This window comes from Lichenostomus cassidix, chromosome 25 (genome assembly GCF_008360975.1).
Source record: "Lichenostomus cassidix isolate B80296 chromosome 25, HeHo_3.0, whole genome shotgun sequence".
Classification (NCBI taxonomy): Eukaryota; Metazoa; Chordata; class Aves; order Passeriformes; family Meliphagidae; genus Lichenostomus; species Lichenostomus cassidix.
In genome coordinates, this window is record NC_139505.1 from 1774846 (window position 1) to 1787141 (window position 12296).

Genomic DNA, 12296 nt, shown 5'->3' on the forward strand with positions numbered 1-12296 from the left:
GAAGGGAGAAAGGACAGGGTCTGAGCAAGGGTGGCACCATGAGGACAGTGGCACCCAGGGGACGAGGTGAGGGGGCTGTCCCCAAACAGTCCGCTTGGGGACACAACAGTGGCACGGAGCGCTCGGGGATGGGGACACTGCGGACACCCCGTGCTCAGGCAGGGCAGGGGGACACTGTGGCCTTCCCGGAAATGGGGACACCGCGGCCACCCCGTGCTGGCACAGGTCACCCCCACCAGCCCCACAGCACCTGTCCCCATATCCAATCCCGATGGTCCTTGTCCCCTTGTCCCCTCTTCCCCTCTTCCCCTTGTCCCCCTGTCCCCTTGTCCCTGTCCCTGCAGCCCTGTGTCCCTGCCCCTGTCCCCACACCCGCCCCAGCCCCATGGTCCCTCCCCACACCCGTGTCCCCCATTACTGTCCCCACCATTCTGTCCCCTCTCTCCTGTCCCCACGGCCACCCCACAACCCTGGTCACCCCCACGGACTGGCTCGGCTGGCATTGGGGACCTCAGGGGACCCCGCAGCCCCCTGTGCCCCCTCCCCACCGCTCTCTGCCTCACCAGGGCCATCCCTGGGCTGTCACCCCTGTGCCCAGGGCACTCACCCCACAGCAGCAGTGCCACCTTCCCGGCCATCCCGCTGTCCCCGGCCATCCGGGCTGGCTGTCACACACTGCCGGGGCCACCTGTCCCTGTTGGTGGCTCTTGGGCCGAAGGGGAAGGAAGCGAGGTCACATCTCGCGCTCGGGCGCGATTCACACCTGGTGGGGGCAGGGAGGGGACAGGCTGGCCACAAGCTGGGGGCAGGGCGGGGACATGGCAGGGACATGGTGGGACAGGCTGGGGACATGGTGGGACAGGCTGGGGACATGGTGGGACACGGGAATTCGACGATTTGGGACACAGGAGCTCAGGGGAGCCAAAGATTGAGGTCCCAGAGCAATGGGGGTCCTGGGGAAAGGGAGGGTGCAGGGGATGGAATCAAGGGGAGGGGGCTCCTCGGCAATGGGGGTCCTGGGCCATGGAGACCCTGGGCAATGGCAGTGCCAGGCTGGGGGGACATAGGGAATGGGGGTGCCATGGTTGGGTTCCCAGGGCAATGGGGGTGCCAGGGATGGGCAGTGGCTGGGTGGTGTCGTGGGTTTGAGACAGGATTTTTGCTAGGAGGACGCACGAAAAAGGGTAAACAGGCTTCAAGTTTAAAGTTGTAAAAAGTGTTTAATTATTTAACAGAATTGGAGGATAGATGCAAGGTAAAAATATACTTTTCATACATTATTTTGTTCACACCCCTCCCTCCCTCTTACGAACCTATAGTATTCACCCCCTTTCTTCCTCTACAATCCACAAGCCAGGGGGGGGGGGGGGCAGGGTGTGGGGTCTCTTTTCAGTCCACAGAGCAGATTCTCAAATTTACTCATCACCACAATTTTTCTACTATAAATACTCTTTATCTCTGCTTGTTTCTCTCTCTCTTCAGACAGTTTTCTGCTCTCACCCCCACCCTCTTAAGAAGCAGTCTCTGCACTCACCCCCCCCCTTTTTTCCCTCTTTGCAAACTAGCAACACAGACAGGGGGCAGGTTGAGGGGTCTTCTGGTTAGTCTAATTAGGAAAAGAGGTTCTCTACTTAGCCAGGGGTCCTTCCCACGAGAGACAGTCCTCTAGGAACTTCTTTGACGTGGGTCTAATCTCATGAGCAACATCCCGCCCGAATTTTTGCTGCAACATGAGTCTTTTGTCCATAAGGTGCTGTGCAGACTCTCCCGAGCTGAGGCTAAGCTGCTTCCATGCCAGGAGCAAGGCCTATCTCTCTCAGTCAAGGCCTTTTGCAGTTTTAACTCTTAGATGAGACTCCCACTGGTTCACAGTCTTTTCCAGGCACCCACCTCCTCCTCTGGAGAGAGCTGTGGGTGTATTTCTGCATCTTTATGGACTCCATGGGCTGCAGGAGGAATTTCTGGCTCCCCCATAGCTTCCACCACGGCTAGCAGAAAGTTTCAGCTCCGGTGCCGGAAGCACTGGAGCACCGCTTTCTCCCCCCTTCTTCACTGACCTTGGCACTCTCCATGCTGTTCTCCCTCACATATTTTCACCTGCACCTCCTCCTCCTCCAACTACAAAGTGAAAGAAGCGCGCGCCTGCTTTGTTTTGACTTTTTCTTAAATATGTTTTCACAGAGGCGTAACTAGCACTTCCAATTGGCCCAAACTTGGCCAGCAGCATGTCCATCACCTTCAGAGCCATCAGAGATTGGCTCTGCTGGACTTGATGTAAAAACTTCCAGAACTTGCACTCAGGACACACAGGAGCTATCTTTGTGCCACACCCCACCCCTCAGACACCTCCCCAGGCCTACTACAACAGCTTCTGAGGGGCTCAAATTTCTCTTAGATGTTAAAAACACTTCGCTGATGTTTTGGGCCAATCAAAACCACCACAGGTGGGCATGTGGGTCACAGCTCCTGCACTGGGTGCCTCAGATGTTGGGGTGACCCAGGGCCCAGCACAGCCCCTCGGGCTCCTCATGGCCTGGGGGTCACTCCGGGGGGATTCCGGGCAGCTCTGCCTCTGTGCTTCCCCCTCTTCCCCTCCCAGGGGCTTTTCCCTCTCTTTAGTTCCATTTCTTCCCTTTTCCCCTCAATTTCGCACTGCCCCAATTCCCGGCTCGGCGATCCCGGGGAGCTCCTGAGCAGCGATCGGGTTTGGGTGACCCTGAGGAGGGGGAGAAGGGAGTTCAGGGAGGGTTGGGGGGCTGTGGGGGATGGGGGTGTCCGGCTGTGCCCCCAACACTTTCACTTTCCCTTTCCTGCAGCAGAAGGAAGAGGCTGTTTGTGCTCAGAGTCACCCGGGGGGTGACAGGTTCTGTCCTGGGGGACACAGCCAGGGCTTCTGTCCTGGGGACAAGAGTGGCAATAGCGAGCAGCGGCTATGCCCCGCGGCCGTGCTGGGGCTGGGGGTGACCCCGGCCGGATGGCGACAGTGGCTCCGGACACGCTGTCCCAGCCGCTCCGGACACATGGCCACCGTCGCTGCCGCAGCCCGGGACAGTCGCGCCACTCGCAGCGCCATGGCAGCGCCACCTGCCCCGGTGACCGAGCCCAGCACTCCGCTCCCGCAGGCCCGGCGGCTCCTGCCGGGCTCCCTGCTCTCCCCCAGCCTCCCGCTCCCTCCCTCCCGGCGCCCCCCGCCCGCCCCAGGGCTGAGCCCGGCCGAGGCTCCGCAGCAGCTGCGGGGCTCAGAGCCGCTCGGGGAGCGCCGGCTGCGGGGCTTTGGGCACCGGGGGGCACCGGGCAGGGCTGCGGCGGGGCTGGGCTGGGCTGGGGGGACACCTCAGGCTGTCCCCGGCTCCGTCCCGGGGCTCTCGGGGCTCTCGGGGCTCTCGGGGCTCCAGCTCGACCCGAGGGGCTCGGCAGCTGCGGGATCGATGATGATGGAGACAGGGTGGCACCGCCGCAGGTCCCTGAGCCCCTGCCGGGTGTAACCGAGAGGTGACAAACAGCGAGCGGCAGCTCCTTCCCCTCTGCGGGGACAGCTGCGAGGAAACCCAATTGATCCCAGTCGATTGAACTTGGGAATTCCCCAATTGATCATTTTGTCACCCTCCCCAGGGGACTCAGAGAGCCCCAAAAATCCCGCAAATCCCACAAGGATCTGCTCACAACCTGACCTGGACCCTCCTCCCTCCCGAGCTGCACAGACAGAGCTGAACAAACAAACCCATTTCTGCCGCTTTAATCAAAAAGCTGCGCTTGGAGTGCAATCAGAGGGAAAAGGGTCCTGTGCCCCCCTGGCAGTGGGATGGGAATGGGGAGCGCTGGGGGTGCTGTGGAGAGGAAGAAGTGACCCCTGGGGAGACTCGATGTCCCTCAGTGCCGCCAGTGTCCCTCAGTCCCCCCAGTGTCACAGCACATTCTCGTAGGTGGCACTCGGGTCCTGCTGTCCCTCGCAGGGTCCCGACAGCTCCGCCTTGGTCACTTGTGGATCCCGAGGGGGGACAGTGCCGGGGGAACGCCCTGGGGACCCTGCGAGAGACACCAGTTGTGGGGACCCTCGTGGGGGTGACAGCCGTGGGTGACGTGTCCCTGTCCCTGTCCCTGTCGTTGTCCCTGTCCCTGTCGCTGTCCCTGTCCCTGTCCCTGTCCCTGTCCCCTCCCGTACTCACCCCCTGCCCTCTCGGTGCCCTCCATGGGGGTGTCCAGCACCTCCCCTTCCTCCGGGGGCTCCGGGGGGCCCTGCGGGGATCAGGGGTGTCTGAGGGGGTCTGGGGAGAGGGGAAAGGGCAGTCATGGCCGGAGCCCCCCTCACCTGTCCTGGCACTTCCTGGGGGCTGCAGGGAAAAGGGGAGGAGGTGACTGTGGGGTCCCCGAGACCCCTGAACCTTCCTGGCACCTCGGGAGCTCCAACCACCCACGGGACCCCCAAATCCCCACGGGATCCCCAAATCCCCACTGCAGCCCCGATTCCCACAGGACACTGATTCCCCCCTGGACCCCAGGAACTCCTGAACCCCATGAAGTTCTGCACGACTGCAGTGTCCCCAGTGCTCCCGACCCCCCTGAGCCCCAGAGCCCCAAGCCCGGCAGGGAGGGGAAACCCAAACTCACTCCGGGACCCCCATGGCTCCCCCATTGTCACCCACCCGGGCGGTGCCACCAGTGACAGCCCCCGATGACAGCCAGGAGCAGCACCAGGAACAGGAGGGTCCTGCCGACGTTCACAGCCACTGCTGGGGACAGATGGGTCATGAGGGTCACCACTCACCTCAGGAGTCTTCACCCCCAGTGACCCCATGCGACCCCACCTGTTCCCCAGTGTCCCCGCGGTGTCACCTCCAGGGCCAGCTCTGGGCTGAGCGCCCGGAACACACGGTGCTCATCCAGCTGGTTGGTGGCCACGCACTGGTAGGTGCCAGAATGTCCCACATCGATGTCCCCAAGCTCCAGGAGGGGACCCTGGGCCACCTCCCGCCCGTCGCGCAGCCAGGTGAAGGTGACAGGTGCTGAGCCCACCTGCACCGAGCAGCGCAGGGTCACGTTGTCACCTGTGTGCACCTGGAGTGCCGGGGGGCCAGGGGTGATGGTGGCATTGGCCACGGGCACTGCGGGGACAGAGACGGGGCTGAGGCTGGGGGAGGGGCTGGCATCAGGTGTGGGGGGAGGGGATGCGTGGGAATGATGATTTCAGGGGTGGGGTCATCCCCAGCCCGAGGGTGTCGCTCACCCAAGACAGTGACATTCAGTGTGGGACTCTCGGCCACGCTGTCCCCGTCGCTAGCCCGGCACCGGTAGTGGCCACTGTCATTCACGCCAACGCTGAGTAGCTCCAGCTTAGGGCCAGTGGCCAGCGGTGTCCCCGAGCCCTCCCGGTGCCAGGAGAAGGACAGAGGACCTGTCCCCGTTGCCATCACACAGCTCAGCACCAGCCGGTCACCCAGTGCCACCTGTCCCCCGGGGGGCTGCGATGACAAGGACACTTCCCAGAGTGAGAGCCCTGTGGGGGACATGGGTGTGATGGGGACATGAGGAGGGGTTGGGGACATGAGGAGTGGAGCGAGCAGACGTAGGAGAGGATGGAGGAGAGCCGAGTGGGTGAGAAAGGGAGCGGTGGGAGATTCAGGGAGGGGAGACATGGGGAGGGATGCAGGGGGTGAGCGGATGCCGGCCGGGGTGATGCGACCTGGGGACCCTGGAGGGACCTGCAATCTGGCTGAGTGTCCCCAGTTGTGTCTGGGGTACCCGGGGGGGCTGTGGGGGTTGCCGTGCCCATCCCCGCACTCACTGCGCACCGTGACGCGGAGCCGGGCGCTGCTCTTCCGCACGGCCCCCCCCTCGGAGCGCACCTCGCAGCTGTGACTGCCCGAGTGGGAGACCCCCACGGCGGGCAGCAGGAGCTGCGGGGACCCCTGCGGGCCCCCCAGCAACTGCCCGTCCCGGTAGAAGAGGTGCAGGAGGGGGGCTCGGGGCCGCAGGGGGCTGGGGGTGCTGAGGCGGCTGAGAGTCAGGGGGGACCCCTCGGTGGGCTCGGGGGGACCCTCCAGCTCCAGCACCGGTACCGGGAAGAGCTCTGGGACAGAGGTGGGGGAGATGATGGTGACCCCGAGTGTGCTGGGGACAGGCTGAGGGGTGCTCACCGCGCACTGTCACTGTCACCGGCTCCGAGTACACCCACACACACGACCTCTCGCATCTCTCCCAGCTCCTGCAGCTGTACACTCCGCTGTCGCTCAGCCGCAGCGGGTACAGCGAAAAGACTACCGCAGTGTAAGACACCGACACCATCTCCTCCCCGCGGTAGAAGCGCACGTCTCTGACCGGTTTGCCACTCGAGCGCCGGCAGCGCAGTGTCACTCTGTCCCCCTCCAGCAGCGCCCACGCTGGCACCTGCAGCACCACCTCGTCTGGGGGACAGGAGGGTCCTGTCACACTGGAAGGGCCTGTGAGGCCCTGATGGCACCAGGACTCCCCCACTGTGTCACACCCAGTGCCCATGGGGTCCCCAGTTCCAATAGGGTCCCCACGCCCTGGGATGCTCTGGGATGTCCCCGTGTGCAGGGGACAGGCTCTGGTCACACGACGGAAGTGACCCAGTTAGCAGAGCTCACCCAGAGCCCTCGGGGTCCCCGCGGGTGTCAGGCTGGGGACACAAACCTCCCTCACCATTTGAGACGCTCACGGAGGAGCTGCGCCTGGCGCCATGTCGGTGACACTCGTAGGTGCCAACCTCGGTGACACGGAATTGGTGGATCCCGTCATTTTTCCCCCAGAGCTGCCCATCCTTGTACCACGTGGTGACATTGGGAGTCCCCGAGCCCTGGCAGGTCAGTGTCACTCTGTCCCACAGCACCGCCGGTGTCCAGGGGGGATCCACGAGGAGCTGGGTGGTCTGAGCACCTGCGGGTGACAGGGGACACCAGCCTGCCAGGGCCAGCACAGGGCTGGGGACAGCGGGGTGGGGACATGGCATCCCTTGGGGACTCACCAGCGAGGCTGAGGGTCTGGGCTGGAAGGGAGAAAGGACAGGGCTGGGTTAAGGTGGCACCATGGGGACAGCAGCACCCGGGGCAAAGCGTGTCCCCAAACTGTCCCTGTGGGGACATCAGAGTGACACGGATGTCCCAGGGATGGGGACACTGTGGCCACCCGAGGATGATGCAGGACATGAGGACACAGGTCGCAGCGACAAGCCCCAAAGCTCTTGTCCCCAATACCTCATGGTGCCTGGCCTCTTGTCCCTGTGCCCGCATCACTGTCCCCAAATTCCTGTCCCCATGTCCCTGTCCACACTCCACAACCAAGTCACACCAGCATCACCCCCCACGGACTGGCTCTGCTGGCATTGGGGACATCAGGGGACCCCGCAGCCCCCTGTGCCCCCTCCCCACCGCTCTCTGCCTCCCCAGGGCCATCCCTGGGCTGTCACCCCTGTGCCCAGGGCACTCACCCCACAGCAGCAGTGCCACCTTCCCGGCCATCCCGCTGTCCCTGGCCATCCGGGCTGGCTGTCACACACTGCCGGGGCCACTTGTCCCTGTTGGTGGCTCTTGGGCCGAAGGGGAAGGAAGCGAGGTCACATCTCGCGCCCGGAGGTGTTTGACACATGGTGGGGGCAGGGAGGGGACAGGCTGGCCACAAGCTGGGGGCAGGGCGGGGACATGGCGGGGACATGGTGGGACAGGCTGGGGACATGGTGGGACACGGGAATTCGACGATTTGGGACACAGGAGCTCAGGAGAGCCAAAGATTGAGGTCCCAGAGCAATGGGGGTCCTGGGGGAAGGGAGGGTGCAGGGGATGGAATCAAGGGGAGGGGGGCTCCTCGGCAATGGGGGTCCTGGGCCATGGAGACCCTGGGCAATGGCAGTGCCAGGCTGGGGGGACATAGGGAATGGGGGTGCCATGGTTGGGTTCCCAGGGCAATGGGGGTGCCAGGGATGGGCAGTGGCTGGGTGGGCATGTGGGTCACAGCTCCTGCACTGGGTGCCTCAGATGTTGGGGTGACCCAGGGCCCAGCACAGCCCCTCGGGCTCCTCATGGCCTGGGGGTCACTCCGGGGGGATTCCGGGCAGCTCTGCCTCTGTGCTTCCCCCTCTTCCCCACCCAGGGGCTTTTCCCTCTCTTTAGTTCCATTTCTTCCCTTTTCCCCTCAATTCCGCACTGCCCCAATTCCCGGCTCGGCGATCCCGGGGAGCTCCTGAGCAGGGATCGGGTTTGGGTGACCCTGAGGAGGGGGAGAAGGGAGTTCAGGGAGGGTTGGGGGGCTGTGGGGGATGGGGGTGTCCGGCTGTGCCCCCAACACTTTCACTTTCCCTTTCCTGCAGCAGAAGGAAGAGGCTGTTTGTGCTCAGAGTCACCCGGGGGGTGACAGGTTCTGTCCTGGGGGACACAGCCAGGGATTCTGTCCTGGGGACAAGTGTGGCAATAGCGAGCAGCCCAACGGACTCCCGAGGTTCCACCCCACCCAACCCTGTCCATTCTCCCTTCCAGCCCAGAGCCTCAGCCTCGCTGGTGAGTCCCCAAGGGATGCCATGTCCCTGCCCTGCTGTCCCCAGCCCTGTGCTGGCCCTGGCAGGCTGGTGTCCCCTGTCACCCGCAGGTACCCAAACCACCCAGCTCCTCGTGGATCCCCCCTGGACACCAGCGCTGCGGTGGGACAAAGTGACACTGAGCTGCCAGGGCTCGGGGACATCCGGTGTCACCACCTGGTACAAGGATGGTCAGTACTGGTGGCAGGATGCAGCTGCACACTTCACTGTCGCTGACAGTGGCACCTATAATTGTCACCAACCCGGCACCGGGCGCAGCCCCTCCGTGAGCGTCATAAACGGTGAGGGAGTTTGGTGTCCCCAGCCTGTCACCCGCGGGGACCCCGAGGGCTCTGGGTGAGCTCTGCTGCCTGGGTCACCCCCTGGTGTGACCAGAGCCTGTCCCCTGCACACGGGGACATCCAAGAGCATCCCAGCGCGAGGGGACACCACTGTTGGAATTGGGGACCCCCTGGGACGCTGGGTGTAACCCAATGGGGGGTCCCGGTGCCATCGGGACATGCCGGTGTGATGTGTCCCCACTTGTCCCCAGAGCCGTTGGTGCTGCAGGTGCCAGCGCGGCCGCTGCTGGAGGGGGACACGGTGACACTGCGCTGCCGGAGCTGGCAGAACTCCCCTGTCACCTCGGTGTCCTTCTACCGCGAGGAGGAGGAGCTGGCAAGGTCTGGCCATGGGACCGAGCTGTCCCTGTCCCCCCTGCAGCTGAACCACAGCGGCAGCTATCGCTGCAAGGGCAGGGTGAGCATCGGAATGTCACTGTGGGCGGAGTCAAAGCCGGTGACAGTGACAGTGCACGGTGAGCACCGCAAAACCCCGACAGCCCCACAGCCTGTCCCCAGCGGCCTTGGGGTCACCGTCCCCATCTCCCATCACTGCCTGGGGACACCCATGCTTTCCCGACAGCCTCCCGGGTCACCCAGCCCTGTTGGAGGTCCCTCCAGTGTCCCCAGGTCACACCACCCCTGTCTGCATCCCCTCACCCCCTGCATCCCCTGCAGCTCTCCCCTCCCTGAATCTCCCATCGCTCCCTTTCTCACCCACTCGGCTCTCCTCCATCCTCTCCTACATCTCCTCTCCCTCCCCTCCTCATGTCCCCATCACACCCATGTCCCCCCACAGGGATCCCAGTCTCAGGGGTGTCCCTGTCATCGCAGCCCCCCGGGGGACAGGTGGCACTGGGTGACCGGCTGGTGCTGAACTGCGCTGTGGCCGCGGGGACAGGTCCCCTGTCCTTCTCCTGGCACCGGGAGGGCTCGGGGACACCGCTGGGCACTGGCCGTAAGCTGGTGCTGCTCAGCGTTGGCGACAATGACAGTGGCCGCTACCGGTGCCGAGTCAGCAATGGGGACAGTGTGGCTGAGAGTGACCCATTGATGGTCACCGTCCTGGGTGAGAGTGACCCTCGGGCTGGGGGTGACCCCAAACTCGGCATCCCCAATCCCACCCATCCCATCCTCATTGCCCACAGCTGCTGCAGCTCCCTCAGCCCCGTCTCTGTCCCCGCAGTGCCCGTGGCCAATGCCACCATCACCCCTGGCCCCCCGGCACTCCAGGTGCACACAGGTGACAACGTGACCCTGCGCTGCTCGGTGCAGGTGGGCTCAGCACCTGTCACCTTCACCTGGCTGCGCGACGGGCAGGAGGTGGCCCAGGGTCCCCTGCTGGAGCTTGGGGACATCGATGTGGGACATTCTGGCACCTACCAGTGCGTGGCCACCAACCAGCTGGATGAGCACCGTGTGTTCCGGGCGCTCAGCCCAGAGCTGGCCCTGGAGGTGACACCGCGGGGACACTGGGGCACAGGTGGGGTCACACGGGGTCACTGGGGGTGCAGGACCCTTGGGGTTCTTGGTGACCCCAGTGTGTCCCTCTCTGTCCCCAGCAGTGGCTGCAGGGGTCGGTGGTTCCCTGTTGCTCCTGGTTCTGCTCCTGGCTGTCATCCTGGGCTGGCGCCGGTGGCACCGCACGGGTGGGTGACACTGGGGGTCCCGGGGAGGGGCGGGAAGCCCCCCAGAGTGGGAGAGCGATGGGGTGACACCCACAGCCCCTGGGTTGGGGTGGAGCTGAACCCCCAGTGACCCTATTGGTGTCCTGTGGGGTTTGGGGCAGCGTTGGGATTTTGGGGTTTTTTCGGGGGTCCTGCGGGAATTGGGAGGTTTCCCCTCCCTGCCGGGCTTGGGGCTCTGGGGGCTCAGGGGGTCCGGAGCTTTGGGGTGGTTCAGGGTTGCTCGGGGGTCCCGGGGGCAGTCAGGGGTCCCGGGAGGTTTCGGTGGCCTCAGGGACCCCACAGTCACCTCTCCTCTTTCCCTTGCAGCCGCCAGGAAGCCCCAGGACACGTGAGTGGGGGGCTGCAGCCATGACCCCCTTTTACCCCACCCCAAAACCCCCCCGGCCCCACAGACACCCCCTTGTCCCCGCAGGGTCCCCTCGGCCCCCCCGGAGGATGGGGAGGTGCTTTACAGCCAGGTCGTGAGCAGAGCGAGGGCAGAGGGTGAGTCTGGGTGTTGGGGACAAGGACAGCGACAGGGACAGCGACAGGAACACGTCACCCACGGGTGTCACCTCCCCCAACCACTGTCTCTCGCAGGGCCACCCCGTGCCACATCCCCCCAGGTGACCTACGCAGAGCTGCCAGGACCCCGCGGGCGACGGCAGGACTCCGGTGACATCTATGAAAATGTGCTGTGACACTGGGGACACTGGGGGCACTGGGGACACTGGGAGCAGTGGCGGCACAGGGGCAGTGGGGACACTGGGGACACTGGGAGGCACTGGCCGCACACGGGCAGTGGGGACACTGGGGACACTGGGGACACTGGGAGCAGTGGCTGCACAGTGGTGTCACAGGATGGTTACAGAATCTCGGCCATGACTCTCTGGAACCCTGAATGTTGTGCGAGCAGAACCAGGAGCAGCCTAAGGAAGCCTTTCAGGCCAACTAGGCTGCAGCAGCAAGACAAATGTAAGTCGTGCAGACAGGATAAGAGCAAGTTGTGCAGACAGGACAGGAGCCCAGGGACAGACCTTGGGGCTTTTGGGGGGAAAACAGTGGGAAGTACCGCTGGGAAGTTGGAGTTGAAGGAATGCAGAGTATCCTAAAATAGCAACAGTGGAATTCGAATTGTATCTTTTGTATTTAGGCAATGAAATAGTGCCTAAGCAATTGTAACAATATATAAACCACGCTCGCCGTGAAATAAACGGGAAAGCCTAAAAATCACTCATACTGGGTCTGTGGTCTCGTCTTTCCCCTCGTCGCAAATGGTGAGCCCGAAGTGATTCTAGACCCTCCAGGAGCTCTTGACTCGGCGGAGGGGACATTGTAAAAGTCTCGACTCGGTGTGACGAGAACGAGGAAGCCCCGGCAAGCAGCAAGCCGGGCAGCCGGGGATCGCGGCATACTTGCGACCCGAAGCTTGATCCGTCCCAGGGGGGAGGATCGCCGCCCGTTGGAGCTACACTCTGGAAAGGCTGCTATCGGCGACTGCGGGACTGCAGCGACCGAGGTGTTGTCACCAGCTGGACCGAAATGGAAATAGAGGTAGCCCTAAACCTTATCACAATGCTTTTTAGAAAAGCGGGGAATTAATTAGCAAGACTAACTGCCGTAAGAAAAGCCAGAGAATTTTTGTTGATCCTGATCCAGTATTTGACTGTTTGTTTTATGAATTGCTAGACGCGAGCAGAGCCATAAGACTTGCAGCAGCACAGAAAACTTGCACCGCAATATTCTTGCCGAGCAAGAAGAGAA

General features: G+C 63.4%; 2 protein-coding genes and 1 long non-coding RNA gene across 3 annotated transcripts in view; 1 reads left to right on the top strand and 2 right to left on the bottom strand.

Annotated features, from left to right (window-relative positions):
- The window catches only part of LOC146427211 (Fc receptor-like protein 3), a 31553-nt gene that overhangs the window by 11202 nt on the left and 8055 nt on the right, over positions 1-12296 (top strand). Inside the window, exons 3-4 of the mRNA XM_085082594.1 lie at positions 8596-8826; positions 9078-9341. Of these exons, the coding sequence (XP_084938720.1) occupies positions 8596-8826; positions 9078-9341 (495 nt within the window). The remainder of the gene's footprint in view (positions 1-8595; positions 8827-9077; positions 9342-12296) is intronic.
- On the bottom strand, positions 3721-4553 carry LOC146427213 (uncharacterized). Its single transcript, XR_014856506.1, has 2 exons — positions 4167-4553; positions 3721-4026 (listed from the first exon to the last, which is right to left on the bottom strand). It is a non-coding gene; the product is annotated as an uncharacterized LOC146427213 (long non-coding RNA).
- Positions 4636-7216, bottom strand: LOC146427214 (Fc receptor-like protein 2). The gene is made up of 6 exons (XM_085082179.1): positions 7212-7216; positions 6661-6833; positions 6215-6401; positions 5225-6129; positions 4806-5102; positions 4636-4730 (listed from the first exon to the last, which is right to left on the bottom strand). The coding sequence occupies exons 1-6, from the start codon at positions 7214-7216 to the stop codon at positions 4636-4638; spliced, it is 1662 nt and encodes a 553-aa protein (XP_084938305.1).

Coding starts and splice junctions, on each gene's coding strand:
- LOC146427214 (XM_085082179.1), bottom strand. Junction 5,103..5,224: donor ACTGAATGTCACTGTCTTGG/GTGAGCGACACC, acceptor CTGTCCCCGCAG/TGCCCGTGGCCAATGCCACC. Junction 4,731..4,805: donor GCGGGGACACTGGGGAACAG/GTGGGGTCGCAT, acceptor ATCTGTCCCCAG/CAGTGGCTGTGAACGTCGGC.